Source organism: Chelmon rostratus, chromosome 12, assembly GCF_017976325.1.
Source record: "Chelmon rostratus isolate fCheRos1 chromosome 12, fCheRos1.pri, whole genome shotgun sequence".
NCBI lineage: Eukaryota > Metazoa > Chordata > Actinopteri > Chaetodontiformes > Chaetodontidae > Chelmon > Chelmon rostratus.
In genome coordinates, this window is record NC_055669.1 from 22,615,522 (window position 1) to 22,633,676 (window position 18,155).

At 42.0% G+C, this 18,155-nt stretch overlaps 1 protein-coding gene across 1 annotated transcript in view; it reads right to left on the reverse strand.

Moving 5' to 3' along the window:
* LOC121614460 (contactin-associated protein-like 4) overlaps positions 1-18,155 on the reverse strand; it is a 93,305-nt gene that overhangs the window by 4,403 nt on the left and 70,747 nt on the right. The window contains exons 17-21 of the mRNA XM_041948322.1: positions 15,833-16,051; positions 9,976-10,215; positions 6,442-6,666; positions 4,633-4,766; positions 1,061-1,148 (exon numbers count right to left, since the gene is read on the reverse strand). Of these exons, the coding sequence (XP_041804256.1) occupies positions 1,061-1,148; positions 4,633-4,766; positions 6,442-6,666; positions 9,976-10,215; positions 15,833-16,051 (906 nt within the window). The remainder of the gene's footprint in view (positions 1-1,060; positions 1,149-4,632; positions 4,767-6,441; positions 6,667-9,975; positions 10,216-15,832; positions 16,052-18,155) is intronic.

Consider the following 18,155-nt stretch of genomic DNA (forward strand, 5'->3'; position numbering starts at 1 on the left):
TTAGTACAAGGTGACATAACAAACTTCTGCATGTTTTCTTAAACTGCACTTTTTCACATGATTCTAGTGAAGGATTTTAAATTAAAAGAGACTCATCTTCTTGCTTGGGATAACTCGATAGTACTGATTTAAGCCATTTAAACAGCTGATTCATGTTTCACTACACGCCAGTGTGTTTCCGTTTCCGTGTCTGTCTTATCAGAGCGCTGTGACTGCAGCCTCCAGCCTCTCGGCCCCTCATGTTATTAACCGCTTATGTCTCAGTCCGTCTCTGATGGAGCCATGACGGAGCCGATTACTGTCTCCACCCAACTCTGTTACAGGTCCCTGTGCAGGACTACATGGATAAAGAATGGCTCTGAACCAACTCAGGTTGGTGACACTTTGCAATAAAGCATCCATTAAATGGACTCTTGTTCACTTTAGGGTCGATCGATTGGACGAGACTATCGATGAGTCCATTGCCGGTCGGTTTGTTGGGCGATTTTTGTCATTTTATTTTGCCATTTTAACCCAGCAGCACCAAGGGGTGGTGATTGTTGGAACAGCGGAACGACTAACCAAGTTGGTGAGCTTCATTTTGTTTCTGTGGTTTCTTCACTCTAAAACCACCCAATCAGCTCACAGTCTCGCCCAGATGTGCAGAACATTCAACTGGTCATACTGCAGTCAGTTTCATGAAAAGTGAACCATCACAAGTGAGGAAATATAATAACTGATGAACTGAAGAATTAGATCACTGTTGTCTGAGCAAATTATTTACAATATATTGTGATATGAAGTTTAGGTCATATCCTCCAGTCCTATCAGTGCCCATATATGTTTGAACGATAGTATTACATCAATCTGTATGTACTGTGTGTACATTTATTTAACCTGGTGATCTGGATGCTGGCGAGAACATAACAGGGTCTAAGATCTGGTTCCTGCAGTGAACGAGCAGGTGCCTGACAGTATTAGCATCAACTCTCCACCTGCTCGCAGCAACAGCTGCTGTTCAAGTCCAAGTGCTCTTTAACTGAAAAGGCCTTGTCTCTGCTTTTACAGCCTCCTCACTTACCGTGCATTTGGCCCAACACCAGCGACTTGATGGCGTTGAATTCTCCATCAGATGTCAGGTTGAAGTCTTCTCTGGCATTCTGGTCGACCTGAAACAACCAACATATTCCTCTAGTTAAATTTGGGTAAAACTTTTTATCATCTCTGTAGAATTAAATTCAAACAGTAACTTTAAACTTTGCACCATTTTTTTTCATTGTTTAGAAGTAAAAAACTGTGTGATATCCAAATTTGGAACGGTATTCGTTTATTGTTGAATTTTAGTAACAGTGTTTCGTTTTCCCATCATGTCTCATCTCAGCAGCTCAGTGGGAGACGTGAGTGACAGGGTCCACACTTTCAGTGAAAAACATTCAGTCATCCGGGGTGAAATTCTCCACTGGAGATTATTTTAATGAGGGCTTCCATACAGGCTCACCATGCGGCTGTGGAGAGGAAAGCCAGTCGGAGCCAAAACTGAAGCTTCACACTAAACTTCAAGCTTTGATGTTAAATGGCCTTTAAACGCTGAAGAGATACTTAATTTTAATCTAAATTTAAAGCCTGTGTTAAAGTCTATTTTTCTTTTAGCCTCATTGACTTTTTAAATATGAGGTTTAAATACTGATTAGTTCATTGAGGTATCAGTTCACTTATTCGCTAATTGTGTAATATTTAGTGCTTTAAAACACACCTGCATGTTTCAAGTACTCTTTACACCCATTTGTCTGTTGCTGAACCCAGCCATGCTTTGAGCTAAAATGCTAACACTGGCATGCTAATATGCTCGCAGTGCTAACAAGCTGGTGTTATGCAGGTGTCCTGTCGACCAGATATTTTAGTTTAACATGTTAGCATGCTAATAGTTGATAATTAGCATTATGTTACTAGCAGCGTGCTACACACAAAAACACAACGTACAGTTGAAGCTGATGAGAGTCATTAGCCTTGCAGGTATTTTATCATGAGTCAAAGTATTAGACAGATTAAAATAAAGATTTAATTGACCTGATGATGAATCACCAAAGTAACAATACAAATGTTAACATGAATTCATCCTGAAATAAATCCACAAATTTGAACCAAATTTCGTGGCAATCCATCCAACAACTGTTAAGACATTTCACTATGAACCATAAGAGTCGACCTGTTGGCAGTACGACAGGAAAAGTCAGAGAACACAGAAATCAGGAGGATTCATCTTCAAACTGTCCAGTCTGGACTTAATGAGTCCCCATATTGAGAGACATAAATATGATAGAGCTGGAGATCGTAAGTTTTCATGTTGAAATTAACTGTTTGCATGTCTGTACAGTAAACACAGACTCAAATTTATGTGTAAAAGGGAGATAAAAAGAAAAATAGTTTTGCATTACATCTGAACACACCTTAAAGAAAAGCTTAACACCACTGGAATATTTTGTTTTTGCTGACCTCCAGTGGTTTGAGTTCTCAGCTTGCTGCATTGATGCAGAAGTGTCCTCTGGGCAGTGAAACGCTGCGTTTCAGCCCAGTTACTCCTTAAGAGCGTGGTTGAAAGTGCTTTGAATGCACATTTGTTAGAACCAAAAAAAGTGTTTCATTTTAAACATTTCTACTTTTTAAAAAATCCTGACACATACACCTAGAAATGGTTCCAAGTAAAACTGAAGAACTACAACAGCACAAGTGAGAACAGGAAGTGGTTTCATTCCTGTGCTGCTCATATTGAAAGATGCGCTCCAGGTAAAGTTTGGTTTTACTTTTAATTGATATGATTTATTTTAGTTTCCACACATCATAACCGTGAGAGTGTCTGAACGGAGTGGACTAACTGGGGCATGCTGTGAGATCAACAGGAAACCCCTGGAGGACGAAGACTGGACACTCTGATAACAGTACGACCAACAGAGGACACAGTGTTTTGGTAGCCCAGAGTGATTTTAGGCTTCAGTGAGTCATTTTTCAACGGGACATCTGCTCAGGGGAGAGGGGACCATGCCGTCCACTTGTGAGACCAATATGGAGACTGCAGGCCGCCGGCCATCAGGAAACAGCCCGCTGAAACTCTCATCGAGGTTCGTCTGACGTCCCAGGAGTGTGTTGTTAACGATATAATGATTCAAGCTGATGGAAACTGGCAATATGAGATGCAGCTCATATTTCACTGGAGCCTCACAACATGGTGAATCGGGAAGCTGCACCCATGCAAGACGCGGTCACCTTGCATTTCATCTCAGATTGCTGATAATTATGAGACGCTCAGGCTGCTGGTTCCTGGTTAGACGAAGTTAACCTCATATATCATCCAATGGTGTTAACGAAATAAGACATTCAGCGGAGTCAGATGCGATTAAGATGCTTCATATTTCATCTGAAGCTCCTCTAATGTGAAGTTTGTCCCTGCTGCCCTGCCGTAGCTGACAGAAACAACACTACTGTAGAAAAATGGTTTGGCTCCTACTTTTTATTGATTAAAATATACCCACACATGTGATCTACCATGTGTATCTGGGTGATCATCAGTTCCAGTATTCTAACTTTTTAGTATCTTTCGCGACAGCAGATGACTCATTATCTCAAAAGTGGGAAAACAAATCATTTTGAACTCCATTTGTCCAAAATTGTAATTTTTTTGGAGGTGAATCAGTAAAATTCTGACAAATAGGACACTGTTAATTAATTCATCTATAAAGAACTAATGGAAGGAGATCATGTACGGCTACATGATTTAAGTTAGCATAAGTGAAAAAACGGGAATTTGACATCAGGTGGCGTCATTATAATATGAAAGTGTCTCAGGACATGGTATGATAACAGCTTTGGCAATTTTAGTACCAGCAGTCAACAGCTGTACACGTGGATGGTGGTTGCTAAAAGTTGGCTACAATCTTCTGAAAGACAGTTCAGCCTGGAGGGAAATCTATGTCAAAATATAGAATAGAGAGCTTTCATTTGTCACTGGTGTGGCTGTTAAAGCTTGTGACCATCGACCAGCCTTGTTTTCGACAGCTCACTGAGTGACAACAGGAAGATTTGCATTTGCAATATTTCGCAGTTGAGTCTTTGGAAAACGCTGAGCGGACGGATGGAGAACTGGATTATGCCGAAGGAGCCTTCATCTCGAAACTGGGTGGAAATCGTCGGAATCTACTGCAACTGACATCAAGTCAAGCTGACTGCTGCTCCATGAGGAGCGAGCCTTCATCATCAGCCTGTTAAAGCCGGATTTTACAGAGCACTTGTGCTCATGTGTTTCTCTGATCTCTCTGTTTTCTTCATGTGTTTTTCACCTGTTCTGAGCAGCTGACAGCATCTTTAACAAACAAGCTGGGACAGGACACATCTGGTCTTTTGGGTCTTTTTGCATGGTAAACGGCTAAATGTACAGTATGTAGTACACACACACGGCAGTAAGGTACCACACAGGGTGCTGGCCTGACCATCACTGACCCACTTTATCTCCTCAGCTGCCCAAAGGCAAGTTCTCCAAAGTTTGCACAGATGGAAACCCTGCAGACCACGTTGCTCTTTGTCTCAGTCCGGCTGCATAGTCATTGGACTGTGTGAGCCCACGGTGTACACGCTGGTGTGTGTGATTGTGTGTGTTGTTACCTGCACAGACACAGAGTCAGTCAGCCTCCTGATGGTAACAGTGTGCAGCTGTCCGTTGGCCAGGCTCCTCACTCTGCTTCTCAACACTTCAGCATCTCTGCTGCTGTCCAGCTTGTACCTCACCTCCAGCTTATCTTCACACATACACACACGCACACACGCACACACACACACACACACACAAACAAAGTTTTTCCAATTTAAACTTTTTTTCTTGATGTAAACATCTAGGTCTTCCTCTCTAATCTTGACTTATCTTCTTTAAGGATGTATTTTTCACTTCAGCGATGAATCTGAATGATGAGTATCTGAGTCAATAATGCTTTCCATATTAAGAGGATTAGCAGTTAATTCCCTATCAATACCACAACTCCAAATCTAATTAATTTTACTAATATTCGGAGGATTAAGAGCAGATTTAATTAAAGCCCTCTGATGTCTTTGGGCTTTTCAGATTGAAATTACACTTTGTCCTTCAAATGCACACATATTAACATTTATTGTACTTTTCAAGTATAGTAACTAATCCCATAAAGAACATTTCATGATTATGATTATGTCCTTTTTATTAGATAGCTGCGTTTTTTGGCGTCAGAGCCCATCCAGTTTGCTGTTGCTTCTGATAATAAATGTATGTTTTCTTGAAAACAGGCCTAAGTGATTGACAAGGATTTTCTGTGTTTCAGCTGAGGAGGTTTAACTGCAGCAGGGGGGGGGGGATAAGAAATGAGCCGAACAAGAGAAAGCTCTCAAGGATTTAATTGGACACTTCAGTATAAGTGCATTTACCTGACGACTCCACGGCCAGCGTGAAAACCTTAATGCCCTGCTGTCCATCAGCGCTCTCTGACTCATTAACACCAAAAACAAATCCATTTGCAGCTAATCTAGCAGCAAAGTGCTGTTATTAGACTCCTGCGTGCTGGAAATGTCATTTTAAATTCAAAGTACTACTCTTAAAAGCCAAACTCACAACATAATTATTTAACACAAAAGTTTCTAAACCACATCTGCAAGTTTTCTGCTGTTTTATTCAGCAGCAGGCTGACCTGCCACCCATTAGCAGCCCACCACACTTTTATTCCCTCAGCATCACTCATCAGGTCTCAGATAAGACCAGTGAACACTTATTTTTCAGCCTGAGACAAAACATAATAGCCGGCCCGGCTGGACGCATTACAAGGCAGTCGAGGCTGACGGGGAGAATCCAGAGAGAGGAAAGGTCTGACAGATCCTGATAGATCTGGTAAAGCTGCAGAGCGCTGCAGAGCACAGCAGAGGAGGAGGAGGAGAGAGGAAGAAGAGCGGAGGAGAGGTCGATATCAGGAGATGTTAGGAAGGAGGGAGGATGAGAGGAAGAGGGGAGAAGAGGTGAGATGAGAGGCCGGTGGAGGAGAGAGAAGTAATTGAAAAAAGTTGAGGGAGGGAGACGTCGAGAAGGAAAAGTCACGACAAGATTTTTGATTTGAGGTTTGAAAATGTGGACAGAATAATATCAAAGAAGGGAAAGACTGAGGGGATGTAATTGAGTAGAAGGGGAGGCAAGGGGAGAGTAAGACTAGGAAAAAGGTGTTAAAGAGGGTGAAATAAAACTGCAAGTGAGAATGAGGCAAACAGGAAAAGAAGCTTATGTGCTGCTTTTTAAAATAACATTCAACCTCAGGTCTGAAGACCTGGAGGAGACAGAAAAAGGGATGTAAAGGCATCAGACAGGAAGGAGGAGGTGAATAGGAGAGGTGTTTAAGAAGCTTTTTATTATAATACCTAATCAAACAAACTCCTTCAAAATAAAAGCCTCGTCCTCCTCACCGTGCTTGTTGATGAGCAGGGCCAGGTACTCTCTGTAGTAGGAGCTGACGTAGAACAGCACAGCCGGACTCTGGTTGGTCCTGAAGCTCAGGGAGACGTTCTCTCCTCTCAGCGTCATGTCGGAGTAGATGGAGGACGGCAGGGCGCTGCTGTTCCTGCTCAACTCGTACGGCTCCTTGAAGGTGTAGCTGACGGACGTCCCCGACTTGAAGCTGGCCGACACGGCTGGAGGCAGAGAAATGACGCAGAGAGGTTACAGTATTGACTTCTGTGTGACTCTCATCAGAAAAGGACAGAAAAATAGATGATTTTGCAAACAATATGCAGTGTTCTTTGAAAACAATGGGGCCAGACGGCAAAACAGGCATCAAATATATGCCCGGAAACCGGAAAAACAAACAGCGCCATGGAGCTTTGGCCAGTGATTCATGCAGATCCTTAAAAGATAAATGCAGGCTTTTTGATGTTTTCAGAGTCTCGCCATTGATTTTTCATCAAGGAGGTAGACTTAAGTACTTTCTCTTTGTTGTTTCTACATCATATTAACATTTTAAGGATTCTACAGCCTCTTATTCACAATGAAAACATAGCTCCACCAGAGTCCAAATGGACCTGGACCAAGACCTTTTCAGGCAGACTCCATCGTCAACAAACGGGTCAGGTATGAAAGCACCTTTAAGAACGTCGAGATAAGCAAAGAATCTTGCTTAGATGCTGAGCTGCTGATAAATAATGACTGAACGTGTGAACCTCTGTGATGGGCCAACCTGCCACTCAGATCAAACAACTTAAATATAACATATTAATTAGAAGAGTGGACTATTGGCCTTGGTGGACGTCTGCTTTCTTAGCCTTTCTATGAAAACTTCCTGGTCAATATCATTGCTTCGAACATTTTTTAATATCTCTGGTGGACTCTATTGCAGACAGTTCACATTAGGATGTGAGTAAGAGTATAATTCATTACATGATATGTGTATTTACATGTCCATAGCCACAAGTTTGAGAAAAAAAAGCAATGGACTGGATCTCCCATGAATCCACTGTCCCTGAGAAACGATTGTTCTGTCACTATTGAGCTTCATGACCATCTACTGGATTTTAACATGTGTGCCATTCTTCCACCAAAGCCAAATGTTCTACAAATGTGCTACACCCTGGCAAGTTTTATGAAAATCAGGCCAGTAGCTTTTCCATAATCATGCTGACAAACGAAGCAACAAACAAACCGAGTTGAACACACAACCTTGTTGCTGGAGGTAATTGGTAGCTGACTTCCACAGCCTCGAAGAGTGGAATCAATGTTTTCATTTGGCTCTCAACAAGAAAACAAATGAGTGTTTTTCCAAAAATTTAGAGCTATTCCCTTAAAAGGACCTGGCTACAAAACAGTCGAGACTAATTAGTGAGCAAGAACACAACAGGTTTTGTGAATGTGTGTGTGGCTCAGTGAGAGAAAGACTCAGTGATTCTGTTGGTGCAGAGGCTTGAAGACCTTTTTGGTAGATGCATGTGTCTGCAGGTGAGCAGCCTTCTCTGGAATGAGTGGGGCATCGACTGTTGCTAATACAGACGGAAAAAAAAACACCACCAGACAACTATCGTGCAAAACAAAGGCTTTGAAATCCGAAGCATTTGAAATCAACACCTCTCTCATATAATCGCGACAAAACCTGAACGGTGAAAGCTTCAGCGAGACTTTTTATTGAAAGGTTGTTGCATTGTTTTGCATATTTGGGATAAATGTTCATAATATTGTGTTCGACCCTTGTAATCCTAAATTGAAGGAATCATTTCTGAACAAAAACCGAAGCTCTGCAGGATTAAAACGCTGCTGTGTTTCGCTGCTGCTTTATTGATAGATTTCTTGGAGGTGGAATGCATTGACTTTTTATCCTGCATGAGCACCATTTATTTTAATTTGCAGCATCTCTTTTGTTTTTCCTCTAGTCAAATAATTATTCAATATCACCAGGAAGAGAATAACTATTTCCCTGGCAGAGCAGAATTCATATATTTAGAGTAACTTTTCACATTCAATAATATAATTAATCGCTCAGGGTTACAGGGCTCAATAAGAGATTTAAAGCTTCTAAACAGCTCTGAGGTTGCAGCAGAGGACTGTTCTCAAAAGACACACACAAAAGTAAAAAAAAAAAACACATTTATGCTGATTACAGAAAACAATATTTAACAAGTTCAGCTCAATTTCCTGACAGCTTTAAACATACAGTTATATGCACGCAGTATTTCACCAGTGCATCAAGTCAATTAAAATTCACTTTCCGTGCCTCAGCCTGCTGACGTAAATGCAGATGAGTACAGTAGATACCGGGAGCTGTTGGGGAGGAGGACAAAGAGGGTCCTCTTAGTTACTGAACATAAAGTTAAATGTGATGACGCACTGGCAGCGCACTGAATTTAACATCAAACAGGCGACTAAAATGGACACATCAAACGCACAGTATTTGCATGAAACCTTTGATGTCACATGGTGGGTAAGTACTTCTGGATGACTTAAGTGCAATGAAAGGTTCACCGGAATGATATAGAGTTTTAACCTTTAAACAGCAGCTGAAAAACACCCACACATGAGCGTTCTGAACAACCGTGTCTGTCTTTTCGTCTTATCTCGTTTTTGCTTGCGTTTGCATCCTTTGAGTTTTGTTGAGTGCATTATGAGAATATATCCCACAGAAATAACTGCCTACATGCACGAAATGACTTATCAGACACCGTCTTTATGGAGACGCAGACGTTCAGGGTTCATCTGCAGAGTGAAGGACTCCGGCTCTTTCATTCTCACTACATCACAACAACTTGAACTCGGGTGCTGAAATATATGAGTCAACTGTAGTAAATGTAAAGCAAGATGGAGAGAGAGGATGGAGGCTTGAAGTGACGCTGTGCATTATGTTGTAAAGTGGTTTGACACGTCTCATCGACGGAGGTCATGGTAGGTGGCACCATGTTGTTTGAGCGGAAGAGAAATGTATGATAAAAGAAAGAGCTGTGATGGCTTTAGCTTCATGAATCCTGCGACAACTTTGTCCTCAGAACTTAATCGCTATAATAATTGCTATAGAGCTTTGTTTTGTTTGTACCGTGAACGTGCACAAGGACACACGTTTATTGCTGTTCCACTTCTTCTACAACTGGTTGTGGTAAGATGCTAAAAAATATATATGTAAACTATATATATATATATATATATATATATATATATATATATATATATATATATATATATATATAGGTTTGCAAATGTAATGCAATGAGGAAGGAAATGCATTGACCACATTTGAACACACAACGCATTTTGGGAAGCGACACTGCAGGTAAACAGTACTTTTGTTTGTCTACAAGATGCCTTTTAAGCTTCTTTTATGGGTTTAACATGTGAGGATCTCAACATAAAAGGGATATTTTCAGCAACTTTTTCTTCAAAATGTATATTCACATATACTCAAAAACCTAAAACATGAACTCCAAATTGAGAAAATTCTCATCTCTCCAGTATGCACATATGTGTACCTGTGTGGCAGAAGACGCCGGTGTACGCTGACAGGCTGCAGTCGCAGTGGAAGCCGCTGGCTCTCTCCACACAGCGGCCCTGGTTCTGGCAGAACGAGCCGTAGCTGCTGCAGTGACCCGGGCAGCCGGGTCGAACCCCGGGCGTGATCCTCGCCCTCTCCTCCAGGTCCAGGGTGACGCCGTTCAGCTGCAGAGAGCGAATGCAGCCCTGGAAGCCCTTCTGCCTGGACGCCGTGCCTCCTGCAAAAGCATAAACGTTGCACGGCATTCAGTATTTTACAGCACAGGTTTGATTGCTTGCGATATGAGCGATGCAGCATACAGAGTCACAGCAAACGGCAGAACAAAGGAGGAGCAAACATTTCTGTGCGCGTCCTCTTTGTCCCGACCGTTCGGTTATTTCTTTGCGTGTCGACAAGTCTCTCTGTTTTCGTTCTCCTCCATATGTCATCTACAGCAGATCCACACGTCGCCTCTTGCTCTCTCAGAGGCCTCAAACTGTCAACACTTGTCTTGTTAAATGACACAACAATGAAACAGGAATGAGGCAACAAGCTGTGGGTAGAAAACAGAATCGGTGGGATAACTTTCATCAGCTGTCTTTAGGTCTGTCTCTATAGCATCATTCTAGCGGTTGACCGCCTTGCTGACTTGCTGTCTTGCCTGTGTGTCTGGTCATACGTCTGTCTGTGTGCAGCAGAGAGGTAGATTTCCCTCCCTTTCACGCAACATATGTCAGATCTTCTTTAAAAATAGCTGCAGACCCGAGGACAGTGAAACAACATGAAAAATACATGCCCGCTTTGCACACCCATACTGAGACCTCATATTAGGCGACACAGCGAGAGTTCAAACCTGACAACCTGCCATTTCTGCAAAGATCACAGGTTGAAATTGTTATTGTCATCAGAGTTCAGACATGCCAGCACTTTGCTCTCAGCCTTCAAAGCTGACAACGTCCTACTGTTCGGCGGCAGCAGCTTTTCACACCAATAAATCACTGAGCTCCGCTCGGTCCCCCTCTCCGCTGTGACGCGCTGTACAAGTCACACACTGTAGATCACTGGAAGCAGGGAGGCTTCAGCAAAGGCAACAACAGCGCAGAGGTAAACACAAAATGACACAATGAGAAAAGGACTTTAATTAAGCTGAGAGCTCAGAGTCACCGTTTCATAGAAAGAGCTGAGAAAACATACCGACTCAGTCAGAGATCACAGAGGGAGTTTTATTCAATGGGATCCCAAATCCTCATGCATTTTTAATAATCTCCAAACAGGTATAAATAAAAGGTGGTAAGCCAGAAGGTAAAATTGATGGGGGTTATGAAAAAAACAAGAAAAAAACAAGAATAGAATAGAATTTGCACATTTATACCTCATATATTTACAATATTTGGTACGTTTGTGCCTTCTGTAACACTGTTGACCAGTATCGCTAATGTATGCAAACTTTAAAAGAGAGTCAGAAAATGTCAATCGACTTCCGCTGTGCAAAGATGATTTAATGAACTACAACGTGCGAGTGACAGCAGTTTCCAGTACTGTGGCTAGTGTTGGCTGCTGCTTGTCTTTAAATACCAGACTCGTGACTACGAGCTACAATCCAAAGAACCAATGACTGACTGCGGCATAACGTAGTGTAGTGGTGAAGTGTTTTCATGTGGAAAAAAAGGTTTGTAATTAATAATTAATTCCACGTAATCCAAGGACACTTTACATACAGAAAACAAGCAAATAATTACGCTTGTGAAAAGTGTGGCTAGTTTGTCGCAAGAAGTTGGTTTCTGGGTTGACTGACGACAACCATTCAGAGTCTGGAAAGTTTGAAGAGCTACACAAGCTGTACAGCTCTACAACCTCACATCAAGCAGCACAGCTACAGCTAAGGCAAGTTCTTACAGGAGTCATGTCTAGGAAGGTAAGACCATGTATAAATTGCGTAATGATGCATCTGTGGATAAAGATTAAAGCAAAGATCAAAGAGTCCAAACGCAGACAAACTCCACCTCTGACCAAACGAGCAAAGCTATCAGTGAGACCTTCAAAATCAGTGGGAATTTCGACCTCCTACACAACCTCGGCCTTAACAAGACGATTACAGCCTCTCAACATGAGATCATACTGTTGAGAGCACACTGATGAAGCGTACAGTCTGAGAGGGAATGGAAAAACAATTAGCGAAATGGAGATCAAAGCAATCATCAAAGTGCGTGGCTCAAAATACAAAGAGCCTCGACCTGCAGCCCCAGAAAGTAAAGTGGAGAAAGACACAATAAAGTCAAATCAAAGAGCGTTTCAACCACTGCAGTGAGGCGAGAGGGGCAGTGCTGACATGAAAACAAGATGTCGTGCAATAAAACACACAGCCGACAGAATTAATCATCAAAGAGTACAACTGGGCTGCAATTAATCATCATTTTTAATTATCATTTAAGTTAAAACATGAAGCTCTAGAGACGGCAGCGACTGTCCATCAGCCCGTTCAAAACTTTTATCTGAACAGAAATATCTGAAATGCTGTTACAAGACATTCATGTTCCCGTAGGATGAATCATAGCGGCTTTAATGACCCCTGACCTTCTGTCTAACACCGTCATCATGTCATTCAGTAAAGCTTTGGTTTGAATACCTGCAGAACTAATCACATTCCCATCAGTCTCAGCTGGACTTTGCTCTATGCGCTAATTAGCATATGTTAGCATGCTACGACGCGAAACATGTTAAACATTGTACCTGCTTGACCTCAGCATGTTACCACTGTAGTTGCGTTAGGATGTTGGCATGCTGACATTAGCATTTAGCCGAAAGCATCGCTGTGCTTTACAGAGATGCTGCTGTGGCTGTAGACTAAGTTATCGACTAACTGACTAATCGTTCAGTCTACAAAATGGTGAAAAGTTGAAGAATCCAAGGCAACGTTATGACCAACAGTCCAGAAACAAAGTGTATTCAGTTTACAGTGATAAAAGCAAATCCTCTGAAACCAGAAAGCTTTGAATGACCCTCCTACTTGTGCACAGAGCACCAAACCACCACACAGACATGCAAAGGAGCTGTCAGAGCACAGCTTGTGCTGGCTGTCGCACCACCACCAGAATAAATAAAGCCCAATATGAAAATGTGATTTTGCCTCTGCATTAGCATTGAGGACTTGTGAAGCTGAAGTCAAACAATAGCTCAGAAACAGTCTAATAACAGCAGGTTTTCTTTTAAATTAAATGGAAATACAGCGTCTTATGGCACCACACGCGGGATGCAGAAAACAAATATCTCAGCGCACCGGGTGACGGGGAGGCCAATGAAGCACCAATAAACTCCAGCTTATCTTTCCAAACCAGGCAATACAGAAGAAGTAATGTGAAATGCTGCTTGCAATGAATGCAGAACTCTTAAATTCAAACTGCTGCGTGTGGATATTTTACACCTACAAATATCAGGCAATAAAGAAACTGGAAAAGCAATCCTATTGTTTATGAACCCATGCGAGGCAATAAAACGGGTTATTAATTGACACAATGCAATTCACTGCCTTATAAATCTGTACAAGGAATAATTAAGGCTCATAAATAGGCTGTTTATGGAATTCTGACTTATGAATTCACAAAACACAACACTGTTCCTTATTAAGGTCTCATAAATGCACCGCAAGCCATAATACATTTATTCAAAATGCATACATGGATTAGAAATCCAAACAAAAGTCAACATTTTTCCGTTTGAATTCATCCAAGGCAGGATTACGGCTCATGAATAAGACGCACACAGCTTGCACAGCAGTGTTGTGGCTTGCGATTGTGTACAAGCTGAGCTGATATCAATTCTTATTCGTACATACATATTGTGTGCGTTACATTTGCATTTCAGGAGTGCAGCCGATGCCCTAAATAGCTTTCTCAAGGACACTTTACAAGAAAATATACTGAACTTGTCGCTATTCTGTCTGAACAAGTGGACAAGTGGAAATTCTTTGTACCTGCACATCAAATTAAGACCAATAAGTTCAATATTTTATTGCAAACATCAAAAACCAAACCAATCTGGGAATAAAAACCAGCACTTTTTCATTAAAACACATAAATCCATTAGACTTATTCCAGTGAGCTGCCTGGATACTTCAGAGGTAAACATATACAGGCTGAGGCTGATGGTGGTGACCTCAGAGCGGATTATCGGCAAAACACCTTCAGCCAATCAATATTCACCTCGATTTCCCTCCAGCTGCCGCTGCCTTCGTCCAATCTCATCACTGTTGGCTGCTTTGTTTTCCCTCCACAGTTTGTGTTTACTGATATGAAGTGACATACATAATATTTGCAGAATGATGAAACCTGATGATAAATGATGGATTTTTTTTGTGCTGCAGGTCTGCAGATGGAGTGAGAGGTCAAACAGAGGGTTTGAATGGTTGATGAGGCTGAGAGTAACAGGGCTGCAGTATCGATGAGTACTAGAGATTTCCAGTGCACCGATGGTTAATTACATGACTGTCTCATGAATCAGGTTCAGCTTCACTTATAGATTACTTGAAGACTTTCTCTGCAAGGAATCGCGCCACACATTAGCGCTCCCTGATGCATGCTTTATTTATTAAGCATGATGATTGTTTAGTGGTCTGAAAGCATCGACTCAGCACTTTCATATTCAGTAGCACAGTGCATCTGATGGCATTTAGCCAATAGCTGTTTAGCACTTTGAAAGGAGTAGTGTTTTTATGAGTATGTAGGGCTGTGTAGGAAGAGCTCAGACTTGCTATTGTCTTGGGATTTGGATCTCAGTCTGTGAAGAGTTAATGCAGTAGGCTCGTGGATAAAGAAGTAGTAGAAGCCCTGCGGTGCAGACTCATCACTTTTGACTTCCAATACAGCTGAGCAGGCAACACGAGTCAGCCAATAGTAGACTAACATGTAAAAAAGAAAAAAAATTTACAGCAGCCCATTTCTGAGGATTTAATCCCAGTCTGATACACAACACTCTGTGGGATCACGTCCTGAACTCCCTGCTCAAGATCTCTAAACTTTTTCCATGAGGTCCGGCTGTCGAGGGAGAGCTGAACTACAGCAAATCTGTTTGCATGTATGAAACAGCCACAGAGATTAAACTGAGAAATATTACTATTTCAGTTAGTCTGCAGTCAATATTTTATCTATTACCCAAGGTTGTTGTGTGTTCCCAGCCTGATGCCTCATCCCAGGTGTGAATAGTTAGATGAAGACAGTTTTTGACCACTAGAAGCTCCATGGAGCATTGTTTTTAAGATTGGGTCCCCATTTTTATGGTATCACATGTGCGCAGGTGACTGGACGCTGTCCTGGTTGCGTGCTGTTCCTGTGATCGACAGTTGGTGGCAGTAATGTGCTAGAAAACACTGCAATGCCTCAATCACACATTGATGCAAACAATGTAGCTTTCAAATTCTTCCAAAAATTGGCTGTGAAACTGTTTTTTGAACTTGAGAAAGAAACAGATTTTCCTGCCAAGGGAGATTTAAAAAAAAAAAAAAAAAAGATCTGTGATCAGGCTGCTGAGCTTGAGGAGCTGCAGGGACAGAAACACTGAACTGCTGATTCTCCAGAGAGCAAAGAGGATATGAGAAACACGGCAAGTGTGAGTGGAAGTTAGTGCCTTGAGAGATGTGGAGACAGAAAGAGACTGTCAGTCCAGTCCCATAAGACTTGAGGAAGGGCATTGAACCCACCAGCACTGAGACTACTGATGCCAAAATTCACTCACATACATTTGTATTGTTATAAGAGGCTGTTTTACATTCATAACAGTCCCTTAAAGAAGCAACAAAATTACCAGATTATAAAGAATTTTGTCTCCTTGCTGAAACAAAAGGAGTGCATGACGCTCCTCACCTATGAACAGCTGGCTGTTGAGTTGCAGGTGGAAGTGTCCGTCAGCAGGGGCTTTCTGTGTGGCGGCAGGAAGTTCATCCAATCGAAGCGACGCCTCCTTGACGTTGCGCTCGGCTCGGACTCTGTGCCACCTGTTGTCGTTCAACGGGACGTTCGACTCCACGCGGACCTCCAGCGGCCCGTTACCCACATCGAAGGAGAAGACCACCTGAGTGGAGGCTGATAGAGGTTGGAGATAGGGGTGAAAGGGAAGGGTGATTGATGCAGTAATGGAAAAATGGATGATGATGGGAAAAGAAGGGGACATAGAAAAGTAGCAGAAGAGAAAAAAGGCATGAGTCATATTTAAATGAATATTCAATTGTCACACCACCCATTTCACTCCACCATGTTTGTCAAAAGTAACGCTACAAAATCTGTTGCCTGATGAAACATATTTTATTTTGTAGAGATATTTTTCAATAATTTCTTTCCAAATCAAAGTAAAGGTTCTGATAATACAGTGCTTTCATTAAAGTGTTTTTTTCCTCCACAGAACTAAATTTAATCAAGAAGAGAAATTCAGCTCTGTCTATCAACCACAATCGTTCTCTCCAAAAAGTGTTCTCTAGGACTAAGCAATTCCAGATCCTAAAAATAACAGCTGAACTTTAAACTTTGCAAAAACAAAACGTGATGGCTCCAAATGATATTGGTTTTGTTTGACTGCTGCTGAGGAGGAGCCCACAGAGCCGACGTATCCAGTGCAAACAGGACACATCTGCAGTGTTAGAATGAAAACTGCTGAAACCTCACTTTGTCATGTATGTTGAAGGAAGCGGCAGTATTTTTTTAACATAAAAAGCTGGTATGAATCTTCACTTTGGGCTGCATATTTTCCCACAGCTCCTGCAGTCTGCCTAAGACCTGCCAATGCCACACATGGGAATAGAAAAGAGGAGCTTTAACAAGCAGGTAGGTTGGACTCAAGTGCATGGAGACCAAACAAGCAGATGGGAGGAATGTAGGGCTCCCTGGAATGTGGATTAATTACTCTTCCACAGCAAAACAACAAACACCAATGCCAGCAGAGCTCCTAGCTAAGCAGTCTGGGTACAGTTCTCACAGGACAACAACAAACAAAAGACTAGAGAGTCTGGCAAGAAGTCATGTACTGATTCTGTGAAGGAACTTAAAGTGTGAAAGGAAAAATGTCAAGCAAGCAACCTCCCAGGTAGCTGCAGATACTATTCTGAGCCTCTCACTTTCAGACACTACATTTATTCCAGTAAATGTACTTCTACATTCTTTAAGTACATACAGTACATACTATACTACCATTACAGTTTCAGCGTCAGAGGGAAATATTGCACGGCCATGGTTACAGCATATAGTAGATGGAGCTTTTACATGTAAAACATGTACACTATGATCTTTAAAATATAATGTGCTGATACAGATTGTTGTCGTTAAAATTATCTGTGCAATTACCAGCCACAACAATAAAATGCAGCACACATGTGCAGGTGTAGTACACCAACCGTGTCTGAAAGGATGAATAATGTGTGCTTTAATACTTACATGCATTTGTAGAATATTTTAAGTGGATGGTGATTTGAACACAGCGTCTTAGTGGTCATGCAAAAATGTTTTATAACACTCTAAAGTGTCCTGATGTGCAAAATAGGTCTCTGCATGGGCATCATGCTGTTCTGGGTACATTACTTCAAATATCAGGCCAACTCTGTGAGTATTACTGCTTACATTAGTACTAGCACTAGCTAACTGTATAGATATATAATCACAACTACAACACTAAAATTCTACTCAAGCCTTTATGAACTGATTGTTTGGAACCTCGACCGAGGAAATAGCAGGTGCCAGGCACCGCCCACAGGTTTTGGCAGTGGAAAACCAAAAAAGCGTGAGCCAAGCCGAGCCGAGATGCAGTGGAGACACAGATTTAAGTTTCCCTCTGAGCTCCAGCAGCGTGAGTCAGGACCACGGCCAGCTCCCTGGCCCTGTTGGCGCTGCCCTGTCTCAGCACCGCGGACAGCACCTCAGTGCTGAATGTCTGCATTTACTCGTCTCACGCTGCTCAGCTCTCTGCTTTCCGTCATCAGCAAAACATGGAGGAGAGTGCAGGCAAGGCAAAGCATCATCCTTCATGCTGAGCCGATGGAAGGTGAGGATGTATTACTATGGGGCTACAGGATGAAACAATATCCCAGCATCCTATAGTAACTTCATTTTTGAAATTGTTCTCAGGCTCAGCCACAGAGTTACACAACGATCTGAGGACGCTGGCAGCAGAGCAGCGGTATTCAGAGCTGGAACAACCACA